This window comes from Marmota monax, unplaced genomic scaffold (assembly GCF_021218885.2).
Source record: "Marmota monax isolate L192 unplaced genomic scaffold, Marmota_monax_Labrador192_F-V1.1 WCK01_AAM20220418_F8-fsc00018, whole genome shotgun sequence".
NCBI classification, from domain to species: Eukaryota; Metazoa; Chordata; class Mammalia; order Rodentia; family Sciuridae; genus Marmota; species Marmota monax.
In genome coordinates, this window is record NW_026692201.1 from 365805 (window position 1) to 381566 (window position 15762).

The following is a 15762-nucleotide window of genomic DNA, read 5'->3' on the forward strand; positions in this document are numbered from 1 at the left end:
AGTCTTGATTATCAAAAATAAGAAAATAAATCCAATCACCCAAACTCTTTAAGCTACACACTTTTCATTTTTAATTCATGTATTCATTTATACAGGTTTTGTACTTCTTGCTTTATTTTCTGATTACAAAAAAAAATAATGCAATATATTTTAGATTCAAGGCATTTTCCCCTCCCACTTAGTGTGGGTTTTTTTTTCTGATCATTGTAATTTTTATTGGTTGCATGGTATTTCTAGAATATGGAAGTACCAAAAATTAAGCAATCTGTTATTGAACATGTGGTTAGTTTCCTGTTTCTCAATATTATAAACAATGCTGTGAAATAGTCTCATGGTTAAAACTTTTTCATTCATATTAGGCTCATTTTCTAGAATATAATGGTCCAGACCAGGGGCCTTTGATGTACATTACCCTCCAGAAAGATTGTACCATTCACACTCCTATTAGTTATTTAGGAAATGCCCACTGCCCCACATTTATACCTACATTGGGTTAAATCCTTCTAATAAAAGCCAGGAGTGATGGCACAGGCCTTTAATCCTGGCAACTCAGGCGACTTGCAAGTTCAAAGCCAGTCTCAGCAACTTAGCAAGGCCCTGAGCAACTCAGCAAGACCCTGTCTCTAGATAAAAAAATAAAAAGGGCTGGGATGGGGTTCAGTGGTAAAGTCCCTTATGTTCAATCCCTGGTATTATTTTTTTTAAAGCCCTCTAATATACTAGTATGTAATCTAATCTTAAATATATATATATATTTACTTCTGAGCTTCAACTTCTCATGTGTTTGCTATTTGTATATTTGTTGTCTTGTGAATTGCTTGTTAATGCTATAATATAACTGACTGTGTTGATCTTTTGTGTGTGTGTGTGTGTGTGTGTGTGTATGAGTGCTAATTCTGATTTTTAAGATCCAATCACTAATCTTCTGTTTTTCCTTAGAATTTTTAAGTTCTCTTTCCCTTTTTTTTTTTTTTTTTTTTGTGTGTGTGTGTGTTAGAGATTAATTTAAGGGCCTCACACATAAAACATTTAACCTAGTGTTGTAGAAATTTGACAGATGTTATATGTAGTGAACCAACACTTTCTGAACAATGGTTAAACAGTTGTAAGGATGCCTTTTTTTTTTTTTTAATATGGCTCTCTCCTATGGAAAATTTTTGGTTCTGCTTCTAGAACTTTAAAGCATTCTGCTCCCCTACTTGGCTCATAGAAATACTAATAAACATGCTCTTAAGGTAAACTTATGTGAATACCACGGTTGAACCCTATTAGCATGTGAAAGAAAAAAAAAAAACTAAAGCCATGGTGTTAATGTTCTTTGCTGTACATTTCTAGAAATGTTTTAGAGCTAGCTTATTTTTCTATAGCAAAAACATTACATATTTTAAAAACACTTCAGTATAATTAAAAAATTATCTAAATTTCTTCCAAAAAATAACACAGAACTGAAACAACCTGTTTTTATGTGTATTTGTGTAGACCATTCTCTGAATTTCCAACTAGGCTCTTAGAATCTTCTCATAGTCTAAAGCAAGAGTTAAAGAGGAGGGAAGGCTAGGGATCTGCACAGGTGGGTCATGAGGCTGGAGATGAGTGTGAGAGACTCTCCCCTCCCCACCCTCTCCCTTCTTTCCTCAGTTGCTTTCTTTATGTGCATACAGTCTCTTGGGACTCACCATGGTGTTCTGTTTCTGGAGGTTGAGGAGTTCATTCTGATACATAGTAGCAGCAAAGGGATAGACCTCAGGCAGCTGGGCCTCCGGTTTCTTCAGTGCAAGCAGTGTATTTGCAGGGTCACCTTCCCGAATGACAGCATTGATGTGGTCCACGGCAGCCAATCCTGAGGATGGGTTCACATGGCTCCTTCAGAATAATTGTCGTCCCCCACACCCCTGCCCAACCCAGCCAGCCTTTCTTCCCGAGAACTATAAGCAGTTAGTTTCTAAGAACTCTGAAGAGCTGCAGATAGGGGACAGGCAAAACCCTGGAAAGCCAACTCAGTAATATAAGTCAGCCCAATCCTTGGAGTCAGTCCCTAGAAGAACCTCACTCAGCTTTGATGGAACTGGGGCTACAGGATCATTCCTGCCTAGTATGACTTCCTTTCAAAATCCTTGCTTTTGGGACTAGCTCTGGTCCCCTCCTCTTCAATGATACCTTCAAACTGTTTCAGTCCCTGAGGATTTCTCACCTTGTAAACTCCCTCAGCTATTTAAAACTAGGCTATTCCACCAGGCTTTTCTTCCATTGCTCCTTGTGGTTTAGTACTGCTTCCCTAAGAAGACTTAAAGCTACATGAACACTAGAAAACAAGTATTGCCCAGCTTCTGTATCCTTTCAATGAACTGGCATTTGGTAAACCCCCATAGGCACTTGGATACTTTGCCACTTCTATTTTTTCTGATACATCATAAACTATGTAATCTTTCCACCAGTTGTTACAAGGAATTTTAGTGACCAAACTAACAGTGCTTGGAACAGCAGATTGAGCCTAGTTTACTAGGCATAAAAACTGAATTGCTGAACTAATGGAAGAACGGGTGATGCATTCTATCCCTGGAGCCTGCAGAGTGTGCCCTCTAAATAAGTCATCTGGGTAGCAAGAAAAACAAAGACCCATAGATTTCTAGAGATTTTCAAAGCAAGTTTGTCTGTGTAAAACACGACTGGACTGCAGCTACGATTATTCTACCCTTTTTGACAAGATGACAACTAATTTTCTCTACTTTTGCAAGGAGCATCCTTTCTGCTAAGAAACAGCAGGAAACATGACTAATGGAGGTCTTTGAGTCAATCCCAACTGGAAACATGTACTTAATATAAAGAATCTTTGGATACCAAGCACTACTTTTTTATACTTAGAATTAATAGGACAAATATCCAGAAAGGAGGGTTGGCGATTGTTTGTGGTGTCTATTGCTCTGTTAAAGTTAGCCAAAGCCTTTCAGCTGCATCTGGAAATACTCTAAGTAGGATCTTGCTTCACCTCTGAGAACTTTATTATGTGGGTTTGTATAACTGGATGTTAAATATTACCAGAAACCCATACCCTTAAAACCCTTTTAATAAACTGTTTCTTCTAAAGAAGTTTCATCTTTACTCATTTATACTGCCTTTAATAAAATTTCCAGCCGTGATCTTAACATAATATAGTGTGCAATGAATGGAACGCATGAGCCAAACGCAAAAGCCAAATGACCACAGTTTAAACAAAACTGAAACCTCTGAAGACAGAACCATTGGCTTTACCACCAAAGCTGTCACCTAGGCCAATACAATGACTGCTACAAATGTAAAGTCTCAGCATTTGTTTAATAAGTTATTTTTTTTAACTTTATTTATTTGTTTTATGTGGCGCTGAGGATTGAACCCAGCGCCTCGCGTGTGCTAGGCAAGCGCTCTACCACTGAGCCCCAGCCCCAGCCCCAAAGCCTCAGCATTTTAATGTAATAACCCACACTGCTGGGGAAGAGCTTGTTAAAGTACCTATATTTTATTTAGATTTTAAAGTGCTCCTCTGTCTCATTGTCACATTACCAACCAAAATAGCTTCAGATTGTTTTTATGACTACTTTCAGTCCTACCGTGCTATAAATTTCTAGATGAGGACAGATCAAAAACTTCAGAATAATCTTGTTCTGCACATTTAAAGCCACCAAACATTGTAATGCCCTTTATCAATTTCAGCTAATTATTCCATTACGTGCAAATCATCCAATGCTTTTTACTTAAAAATAGGGGGAAAAAAGTATAGCTAATTTGGCATTAAATTTGCAGGCAGGAAATTGTGTCACTGTATATTAAATATTTACTTATAAGGCATTTTATTTAACATGAAAAAGACTGTTTTAGTGGTTGTAACCATTTCAAAAATAAAAGATGGTAAAAGATTATGAAACTATTTCCTTTTTAAGCTATGGACTTCAGATGTTGGCTTACTGGCAATATTAATTTTTTCTTATAATGAAAAGTCTCAGCTTTCAAAAAGAGCAGAAAGAGAAACCTGAAATTGGAATATCATATACCATCACTAACCTGATTCAGATTTAATAGGGATAGAAGAATAGAAAAATATACCCTCCAAATAATAGGGTATTGACTTAAAAAAAAAAAAAAGTCACTTGAGAACTCTCAGCTGTATTGTATGTGAGTTAAATTCTCAAGTTTACTCAGTTGCTAACTGCCAAACATTGACATTAACTTTATTTGAGCTTCCTTGATTACTGTTTGAACCCTTTGGGACTTTGTTTCTCCCCAGCAACTTAGGAGCAGACTTCTGAGTAACACCTGCAGGTGTGCATTTCCTTGAAGGTGTTCAAAGCAATAAAAAATATTCCAAACTCATTTAGGAAGTTACTTATAGGGGAAGATTTAATACTATCGTAATTAGTGAACACTTCAAATTAAGTTTGACAGTGGGGTTCACATGCTTTAGGTCCAAATGTTCTATCATGAATTCATTTTTTTTTTTTTGGAGGGAATATATGCATTGTTTACATTGATCTAGAGAATACAAAAGTTTAGTAGAATTCCTTGCTGCCTCTTCTGAGGCTCAAATAATAATAAATTTTACTAGAGGAAGAAAGAGTCAAGTCAATAACAAGATTGATGGGTCTGACTTGCATATGTTTATTTTAACCACCCAAATTTTCTATTCTTTATAGTCACATAACTGAGCAAGGCACTAGGAGGAATTAAACTAGAGGATCAGGGAAGTGAGACTCAAAAACCTGCCATTGTGTAATTTTTTTTTTAATTTTTAATATTTAGTTTTCAGTTTTTGGTGGACACAACATCTTTATTTTATATTATGTAGTGCTGAGGATCAAACCCAGTGCCCCATGCATGCCAGGCGAGCATGTTACTGCTGGAGCCACATCCCCAGCCCTGCATTGTGTAATTTAATGTGGCCCATCGATAGTCTTACTCTCTTATAAGTACCACATGCTAACCAGTTTCTATTGGAGCTCTTATAATCTTATTCTCTTGCATTAAAACTACACAAGCTGTAAGAAAAGAATTCTTGCAAACTAAAGACTAGTGACTGAGAAGGAATAAAAGGCGTAAGTGTCAATAATATTTTTTATAATTCCATAGAACACCATCAACTATCACAGGCAAGGAGATATAATCTTGTAGTCATAATCTTTCACTAAATAACATTCAATAATAGTCCAAAAGGGACAGATTCAAAATATGAAGTGTACTGTACCTATAATGAAACAGGAAGGTAGAATCAAACTAACTTCAGGGTACTTGGAGATACTTTGTATGGACTGGGAGGAGGTACACCAAAAGACTCCAAATGTCAAATGTCAAATTATGATTAAGAGCAATACTGACATTTACCAGATTTTTCATCACACAAAACAGTTTTGGAAGTACATAATTGGAGATTCTAGTAAAGGAAGTTTGTAGCTTATAAAACTATCCATTTCCTTCATATAATCCATTACTTACTATTGACTTTATTGATATTTCCTTGGATTTCTGCTTGTGTCAGCAGTTCTTCATATGCATCTCTTTCTTCTTCTGAAATACAGCTATTCTGCAAAACAAAATCTTCAACTGATTCCTAAGGTTCAATAAAATCTTTCCAATGCTCAACACTTGAATGCAAAAATGCAAGCAGTGATTTAAAATAACCCAGCAGATGAGGTAGAGAGGGAAGATGGGAGGGGAGGGGAGGGGGGATAGGAAAGGTAGCAGAATACAACAGTCACTAATATGCCATTATGTAAAAATGTGAGTGTGTAACCGATGTGATTCTGCAATTTGTATTTGGGGTAAAAATGGGAGTTCATAACCCAATTGAGTCAAATGTATGAAAGATGATATATCATGAGCTTTGTAATGTTTTGAACAACCAATAAAAAAAATTAAAAAAAAAAAAATAACCCACTAGTTTTCATTTCAGGTCAGTACAAACACTTGTGAAGTGCTTGCTCTGTGCAGGCAACTAGGGGAGAGACATTCAGCAAGAATTACAAAGGACAGATCCATTGACTCTTAGAAAAAGGCTAAACTTCTAAAGTGGAAAATATTAGGCTTCACGACTTAGAATTGGGGTTTTTGTTGTTGGGAGTTTGGTGTTGGGGGGGCGCTAGGGATTCAACCCTGGGCCTCACACATGTGAGCCAAGTATTCTACCACTGAGCTACACGCCAGCTCATTTTTAAAAATTGTATTTGGAAAGATGGTCTAAGTTGTCCAGGTAGGGCCTTGAACTTGGAACTCTCCTCTCTCAGCCTCCTGAGTAGGTTGAACCACTAAACCTGGCAGTCTTGTCAATTTTTAAAGTGAAAAACAGCTAAATATTGGTAATTTCACTTGATTTGATCTAATAAAATTAAGAATGCAAATAACAATTATTCACAACAGAACAGAAAAGATTCTATTAAAAAACAGATTCAAACTAAATTGGGAAGGAAACTTTGAAAAGCATTAACAACTGAGGAGGGTTTGGAGGAACAGAGTAACCATAAAGGCTGATTGGGTGACAGGAGGTAGACAGCAGGAGTTGGTCACACAGGTCACAAAGCTTGCCATGTTGGGCCATCAATGGAATATATGTCCAGGGTTAGCTAAAAAGGTAGAGAGGAGAGGTCAGTTAGGCCTCATGGAGGCCTTTGAAGGCCAATCTAAGGACCTGTACTTAATTCAGTAGGCACTAAAGAATCAGAAGAGGTTTTGGGTGGGGTGACATCAGATCTATAGTTAAAGATTAATTTTGCAAACTCAAGCTCTGAGAGGGGTTGGCTTGGAAAATGACAGGAATCAGGGAAACCCCATGAGGAAGGTGCTATGAGTCCTATGACAAGGTCAGGAGGGTAGCACTAAGACAAGTTTGGTGAGACTAGACCAGGCACTGGATTTAAGTTGGCAAAAAAAAAAAAAAAAAAAAGGACAGAATATAGCCATGAGTAGGACAGAGGGTACACAAAGAGTTCTGGACAAGGTGGTAGTCATTCCAAACCAAGGACTCGGGGGAGGAGCATTGTGAGGGTGGAGATGAGCACTCTTCTGCTGTGGTGGAGTACAAGGCCTGGGAGACAGGGACGATGAGATCTGGAGGAGTAGTAGAGAGGCCTATTTGAAAGGAACTTGTACAAAGTTGACAGGTGACTTCCTCAACAAGTAGATGAGCTCAATGGAGGAAAAACAGAGAAGTGATCAATGTCGGACCTGGAAGGATCTCTATGTGTAAAAGGAGGAAGAGGAGGAGACACTAAGAGATCAGGGCTGATGGCTACCATGGCAGCCAAGACACATAACCTGAGGGAGCAGACAATCTCAAGGCAGTGGATGCTGGTAGAAGCTACCAGGTGAGGAAAAGCCATAAAAATAATGTGGCTAAAAGTGACTAGAAAGAGCCCAATGAGAGAAAGCTGGTGATGAAGTAGAAGTCCTCAGTGTGGACAAAGCTTTCAATAACTGGTTAGATGGGGTTAGGATCAGGAGCAATTTGTCTTGCTGAGACATATTTGCTACCTTTAAATATATGAAGGGTTAACTCTTAGGAAAAAATGAAGATAGCAGATTAAAAACTACCGTCTTTAAACTTTACCACATTAAATCATTCACCTCTACTAATAAATACAAAGTCACTTGGCCAATACAGGATCTGCTGACGGTGATCTTTGGCTACTACTTCTATGTTTTCTGGATAAGGAGTATGTTTATGACATGACCTTCAATCCTTCCAACCTATAATATTCTTCATAAAAAAAAAAGTCTATCTAATTTTGGTATGTAGTATATGGTCTTCTTTCACCCTTACATTTCCAAACCAACTATCTATGGACAAAGAAAGTTGATTTTAAAATATCATTTTAAAAAGTAAGGCTTTTTAAAACTAGTAAATCATATTCATAACTGTATTTATTACTCAGAATCTTATTAAGTACCTTCAGTCTTGCATTTTCTTCTTTTTTCTTTTTGGCTTCCCAGAGTTCTTTCTGATACTCCTGTGCGAAGTTGTCATTCACTAAAGTTAAAATTGCGTTTGGATTTCTTAGTGTTATAATGGTCTGCTCTGCTACTCCCTTTTCAATAGCTTCATTAATGGCTATAACTGCAGCATGTACTGCAAAATTAAGAGAAAAAAGAGAATTTTGTCAACAAAAGACAACATCAACAGTTGCCTTGACATTACATGAACTCAAGCAGTTTTATTGTCTTCCTTGGCTTCTAGTAAGTATGGAGATAGAGATAAACATCAGAGATATCATGGAGTACCTGACAATCTTTCCTCATGTCCCTTTGTCTTTTGTTCTGATTGCAGCATCTGTTAAGTAAGCCCTATTTGTTTATTCAACTTGCACTGAATGGCTAAAATGAGCTAAGCACTGTCAATCATTAGGAATTCAGAGATATGAACTATGGTTCAGAAATATGCTCTATGGTTAAGGTAATATAGCACATTTTAAAGTAATAAGTAGATTCCAAGGAATACCTCTAATTTAGCTTGTAACCCTAAAAGATTCATAGCAAATGTACCCTACTACTAAAATGTAAAGACACAGAATGTAGAAAAATATTTTGGAGAATGAAGATATTTCTGGAAATTCTTAATTCACCCTGTACACGTGAACGTTGAAAGTTCAAAATCAATTACTTGATTACATTCTGACAGACATCCTCAAATTAACTAACTATAATACATACAATAATGACTTTCAGCATTCTTAAAATATCTTCTAAATATACTATTTTACATCATAAAAAGAAAAAAATAAAGTATGGGTAAATTGCATATCAATGATATGTTTGGATTTTAGATAGACTTACATGCAGCTTCATCCACAGACAGTTCATTGGCCAGAATACCACCTATTTTGCTGAAAGATGGCATTTGTATTCCATATTTCTCAAGTTCTTTTCTCATATTACTGATTTCTTCCTCTAAAAAAGAACAATAACAAAATGAAATAAAGCCACATAGAGAGAGATGGCAGCAGGAATGAGTACATTCATATCAATAAATGCCTCCTCTGGAAGGTGAAGCACTTTCTAAACAAGGGCATTAGGAAGAGTCCAGCCTGAGAGTCTCATCACACAAACATGGGGAAAGGGCATCCAGCTGAATAAAACAAGACAGGTAAGTTTTCTCTTCTGGTTAACAAAAGAATCCACAACATCAAAATGAAAAAGAAAGTCTCGGTACTTTGTTTTAGTAACCAGATTATTAAAAAATACATATATATATATAGAGAGAGAAAGAATAGTACCTGTGAAGTCCACTTTGCCCAATAAATCCTGGATCTGGGGTGCTATTCCTAATTTGAACAGATATAAACTGAAAGACAAAGCACAAAATTATCAGGAACTTTTATCATCATAATTGTGGGGCGGGGGGGATACAGGGGATTGAATTTGGGGGCTCTTTGCCATTGAACTACATTCCTAGTTCTTTATATTTTTAAATTTTGAGATAGGGTTGCACAAATTTTCCCAAGCTGACTTTGAACATTCAATCTTCCTGCATCAACCTCCTCAGTTGCTGGAATAATAGGCATGCACCAGCACAGCTGGCTTATCATAAATCTTCAGTTGAGAAGGACTTAAGACATACCATATCCAATCTATTCATTTTACAGATGAGGAAAGTGCATGCCAAGGTGGCATAGTCCCTGTGGAACTATGAACTACTTAGAACTCCAGTCTAAGTGGCAGAGCTGGTCTTCTATAATACACAGCATTTCTATTGCGTCAACTAACTCCATCATTCATTTGTAAGGAGAATAAGAAATTCAGCTAATACAAAACAGCAGGTAATAAATACAACCAACATTTCTACGAATATTCATTACAAGATTCTTATTTGATTGAAAGTACAGCTTGGATTCTATTTTTGTTGCAGCTGTTGTACTGACAACTTAACCCAGGAGTGCTCTATCCCTTGAGTTAAACCCCAACCCTTATTTTTATTTTAAATCAGCATGTGGATAAGTTGCAGAGACTGGTCTCAAATTTACAATCTTCCTGTCTCAGCCTCCTGAAGTCCCTGGGATTACAGGGATGCACCACCCTGCCTGGCTATATCTTTATGCGGGGGTGTGTAATAGGAACTGAACCCAGGGGCACTTAACCACTAAGCCTTAAAAAAAAAAAAAAAAAAACTTGAGACATGATCTTCCGAAGTTGCTTAAGGTCTTGCTAAGTTGCTGAGGCTGGCTTGGAACTTGAAATCTTCTGGCCTCAGCCTCCTGAGGGGCTGAGATTACATGTGTGTAACACTATGCCCAGCTATATTCTTATTTTTATAATAAATCTCTAAAATCACCCAAATTTCCAGATTGAAAATGTATACAACATTGAAAACTTTCAATGTATTTTGCCAATATTTGATTTTTAAAATTGCATTCACTTATCATTTATGAGAAAGGTTTTTTTTTTTTTTTTAAAAAAAAAGCCCTTTTGTCCCTTTGTGAGATTTTTAAAGTTAACTTCAAAAAATATATATATTTTTGGTAGTACTGGGGAGAGAACCCAAGGGCACTTTACTACTGAGCTACATCTCCAGCCCTTTTAAAATTTTGAGATAGGGTCTTCCTAATAAGTTGTCCAGGCTGACCTTGAACTTATGATCCTCCTGCCTAAGTTTTTGGACTTGCTGAGTGTTAAGATTTAGAGATGAGAAGTCCTCCAAGAGCTCATGTGTGAGACAATATAAGAAGGTTCAGAGATGAAATGATTAGATTATGAGAAGTGTGATCTCATCGATGGATTCATCCTCTGATAAATTAACTGGGCAGTAACTATAGGCAGACAGGGTGTGGCTGGAGGAGGAAGGTCACGGGGGCACACCTCTGGGGTTTATATTTTATCTCTGGCACCTGGAGCTCTCTGTGGTTCCTTGCTGCCACATTCTGAACTGCTTTCCTCCACTGCATCCTTCTGCCATGATGTTCTGCCTCACCTTGGGCCCCGATCTATGGAATTGGTCATCTATGGACTGAGACCTCTGAAACTATGAGTCATATAAACTTTTCCTCCTATAATGTTCTTGTCAGGTCTTTTGGTCACAGTGATGAAAAGCTGGCTATAACACTAGGATTAAAGGTGTGTACCACCATGCCTGGCTTGACTTAATTTTCTAGCTCTGTTCTCCTAGGAACCTAGTAAAGGTACACTGTCAACTTCATTACCAAGCTTCACCACTTGGCGGGGGGGGTGGTAACCTGATTGATCAGTATATTTTGACCTGAAGGAATCAAAATATACCCAACATGCACCATATCTTTCGGCCCTCCTGAGTTCAGTAACCTTTATAACTGATATATACCTTGCAGAGAAATGGAAAGCTATGTAGTAGGGACAAAGTAGTTATAATAGACAGCAACTCCCAGGGGAGTGAAGCTTTTAAGCCAGGAGGCTTGAACCTGCCAATATGACTCCCATTTCTTAGCACCAAAGTTGTTGCTAGTGTACCGGAGAATAGCTTCTAGATGGCTATGTAGACAACCATGTGGAGTATGTGGAAGATTCCCAGGGAGAGCTGTCCTGCCAGTTTGCTGGGCCTCTAAAGACTCTCATCCTAAGCAACTGGTGCCAGGTGTGGCTTATGGCAGATGTGTGAAGTTGACTGTCATCAAGTCATGTGAAAGCCATTTTCTTTGTCCATTTATTACCTCAGAATAACAGCAGAGACTTTCCCAGTTAGGGACTGGGAGTATAGCTTAGTGGCAGGGCACTTGCCTAGCATGTACAAGGCCCTGGGTTCAATCCAAAAACAGCGACCAATCAATCAACCAATAAATAAATAAATCCTTTCCCAATCTAATAGCAACAGCATGTTAAGTCTATATTTCCTTCATTAGTGATGAGGTTAAAGATATAATGACCATGTACATTTCTTCCAGGAAATGTGTATTACTGAATTTTCAAATTTTAAGAATTTTGAGTGGAGGCGAGGTCCTTTCTTTTACTCCTCACCTCAAAATTATACCAAAGGACAAAGAACAAGTGGTAATTTTAATTTCAGTTCTAAACTCCAAAGTGATATTCCTATCTTGTCTAAGGGAAAAAAAATATATTAAACTTTGGTCATTCATCAATGTGAAACAGCCATTATATATTCATAATTCAAAGCTAGAAAGACAGGATACATTTTTTAGTTTAAGTTCTAGGTCTTTTGAGATCATCAAAGATACAAAACTGTTTACACAGCTATTGAGGACTTTATTACCAAAGGTTCATGCTAAACAAGTCATTATAATTAAACTAGATCATTAAGACACCATGTTGACATTTTGTAAACCATAATATTTTATGAGCCATTTCCCAACTCATTTCACATACAGAAAATATTCCAGTTGAAAGGCAGCCCCTGGGTTGGAGATGCAGCTCAGTGGTAGAGCACTTGCCTAACTGTCCAAGGCCCTGGGTTTGATCCCCAACACATACACACATACATACATACACACATGTGTTAAAGAAAAAATATAAAAAGGATGCATGAAATTAATGAAACATCATCCTCTTCACTAGCACCTTTCTAGTAATAGGAACTTCAAAATTAAGTGGAATTTAATAGGTATAGCCAAGCAGCAAAAAGAATCCTTGAGGAAAATAAACTATTATTTAAGAAATGACAATAAACAAATGATGATAAATGTAACTTTGTGCCAACTTTTTTCATAGTACCTGACTTGCAAATCTATCTCTTCCCTTTCTACAAATTTTAATATACATCTAAACTAACCCATGAAAAAAAATATTTTAAAAAGTTGGTGAGTCAATTTGAAAATTCGACAGTAAAACTTAAGTAGCAGACATCCATAAAATATCTTCTAGCAATTTATATCTATTTTAAGTACTAAATGTGTTCTCTTTAATGTGTATTATCATATTAATATCCTATTAAAATTTTAATATACTTTAGAATTTATATTTTTATAGCAAACCTAAGCTAATTAGTATCTATTATTCTACATAGTTCCACTTCTATTTCTCTACCCACATAATGTTGAGATAATCTAAAATTTTAGATCCAAAATTTATTTTTGTATTATGCATTGATAATTTAGATAAATATAAATTCTATTAATTTCTTTTGTAGTTTTATCTATACAAAATTTCCTCTTTCCTAATTTTATCTTTGGATCTGGGGGAGTAAGTGGTAGAGAACTTGATTAGCATGTGGGAGGCCCTGGATTTGATTCCAAGCACTGCCAAAAAAAGAAAAGAAAAAAGAAAAAAAAAAAAGCAAAACCAAAAAAAGTCTATCTTTGGTTCTGCTATGTATAAGTGCTTAATAAATATTTGTTAAGTGTATAAATTGGATGACTGTCAATTGTACATTTTTTTTTCATCTCTTCCTTAGATATTAGTTCTGTTTGTGGTATCAAATGCCTCTTTCAGTGTCATTTTCCTTTAAACCTCTGACATCTTTTGATGTGGCACTTATCTTGGGGTTTGTGATTTGTAATCTGTCCATTTTTGACTGCCAACCCCCATGGTAGGAGCCAGCACTAGGGAGGCTATGGGAAAACAGTGGGACTGATGCCAGGAGGTTGTCAGAGTCTTTCCTTCTGAGATTGGGGTCTCCCTGACTCTTCTTGAGGCCATCGGGTATCTTGGGTACTGGGAGGCTCTGCTTCCACCAGCACCTATGCTTGCTGCTCTCGGGAATGGTCAGAGGCTCCTTGAAGCTGATGACTTCTTGCTTTGAGGCTCTCTTTCTGGCTCTCTTCTTGGAGCCAGCCCCACAGAAGCTCCTAATTCTGATGCTTCCCTCTGTTTTGTGGATTATGGGCTTTTCCCATATTGTTTTTCAGTCAATCCAATTCCTTCTTTTTGTTTTGTGTCAGGAGTTGTTCAAATCTCTGGATGACATTCTTTTTACTGTACGTACGCTTTTAAAATTTTCATTTTTACTTTTTTGTTCACTATAATTATACATAATAGTGGGGTTTGTTATGTCATGTTTGAATATGCATATAATATAATTTGATCAATCTTATTCACCAGTAACTTCCCTTTCCTAAGTGTATTTTTTTTTTAACATTAAAAGTTTCAGGTCTGGGGATCCAAGATTGCGGGCCAGAGAGAGAGAGAGAGCATTCTGTGTCACTCTGTGACCAGGGTCTCAATTAGTGGGAATAATGCTTTGCTGAGAGTGATCCTGCACAGGAATCACAGTGGCCATGCACATGGGGCCCCTGGCCTCAGCATTAGAAAAGGACACCTGACTCTGACTACTCAACCACTCAGGTCTTGCATGTGCCTTAGCGGGACCACATGCAGGTACTCTGGCCACCACTCCCGTGTAGACCCCCATCTACTAATGTGGGGGTCCCCCAGTTGCCTCCATCTTGAGACTCGGCAGCTACTGCCATAGTCCCCTACTCACGGTAGCCTGCCTGCACCTGGGGACATCACAGTCTCTGAAGAAAGCCAATAGCCACAAAATTGCACATCACAGAGCTCATCTCTGAAAGCATCGTACAATGCTATCGCCCGGCTCCCCCAACTCGACCTGACACCCCATTGCTGAAAGCAGCTGCCTCCGTCTTGGGTCACCTCCATCACCATCTTTAATCAGGGCAACTACCAGTTTGTAACACTGGATAACCAGGTACCCATAGTTTTCTAATTCCCCCCAATCCCCAGCAGCCACTAACTCAGCACAGAGACTGCCCAATTCAAAACAACCCTCTGCAAGAGGTGCGCAGCCACCAGAATGCAACACACAAGCCCCCAGAGAGAAAGGTTCCTGATTAGGAAATAGAAAGGGAGAGGGAGAGGGAGATACACTTTAGAGACTAATTTAGACAGCAGGAACTGTGAGGTCTACAGGCAAGATGAGAGGATGAGACCTGCATCCACATCACAGGAGCAGACCCCAAAGGAGATCCTTGAGGTGCAGTCTTCCAATGGGACTGGTGGTAGGTGCCATATCCCACTTCCAGGTGCCCTGCACCCAAGACCAACCCTCACATTCTGGTAACCCCTACCATTCTGAGGGCAGAGATACCAACTACCAACAGACAACCCCACCTATTGATTGAGAAGGGAAGCAGGAAAGATACTGATCTGCAACCAAAACAATCCTTGTTTCTTCCTGAGATTTTTTTCTCCTTTCTTCTCCCTCTTTAGTCTCACGCCCTCATATCCCCAACATATGTGAAACCAAGTACTTTGCATGAATTAGGATACTGAGGACTGAGACAACTAAATAGTATATTGTAGATGTGTTGTATATTCTTCTAATTTTTTTTGCTTTTTCCTCTCCAATTTTCACTATTTTAACATTTTTATTTTTCTTAAAATACATATGTTTTTCTTATGTACTCTATTGTCTTCCCTCTTGTCTACCCAAAATTACCACCCCTCTATTTTCCTGCTACTAACCATCTTCTTTAAGTTTCTCTTTCACACTTCCTAAAATATAACAACTCTATATCCTCACCTCATACCTCCTCAGCATATCTTCCTACACCTCACCCCTGATTCTTTGTCCACCAACAGAAACTGTAAACCCTTTTACAAACCTACTGATTATATTGTAGCTAATAATTGAATTCACCATTGTGACCAAACTGTAAACATCTTAATAAGAACTATTTGTTTTTAGGTGGATTTTTTTTTTAATATTGGTATCTGTTAAAATTGTCCTTGCTTTTAAAGGAGAGGTACTGGAATCCTACAGTAAGCCTATGGGGTAAAAATGGTAATGCCTAGGATCTATAGAATTAGAAAGAAAGACTCACAAGCAACATGAAAAGACAAGGAAAGAAAGTTTCCCAAACAAATCAA

At 37.7% G+C, this 15762-nt stretch overlaps 1 protein-coding gene across 1 annotated transcript in view; it reads right to left on the reverse strand.

Annotated features, from left to right (window-relative positions):
- Positions 1-15762, reverse strand: part of Iqgap2 (IQ motif containing GTPase activating protein 2) — a 297019-nt gene that overhangs the window by 111901 nt on the left and 169356 nt on the right. The window contains exons 6-10 of the mRNA XM_046426823.2: positions 9231-9298; positions 8791-8904; positions 7908-8086; positions 5461-5548; positions 1677-1840 (exon numbers count right to left, since the gene is read on the reverse strand). Coding sequence (XP_046282779.1) covers positions 1677-1840; positions 5461-5548; positions 7908-8086; positions 8791-8904; positions 9231-9298 — 613 coding nt within the window. The remainder of the gene's footprint in view (positions 1-1676; positions 1841-5460; positions 5549-7907; positions 8087-8790; positions 8905-9230; positions 9299-15762) is intronic.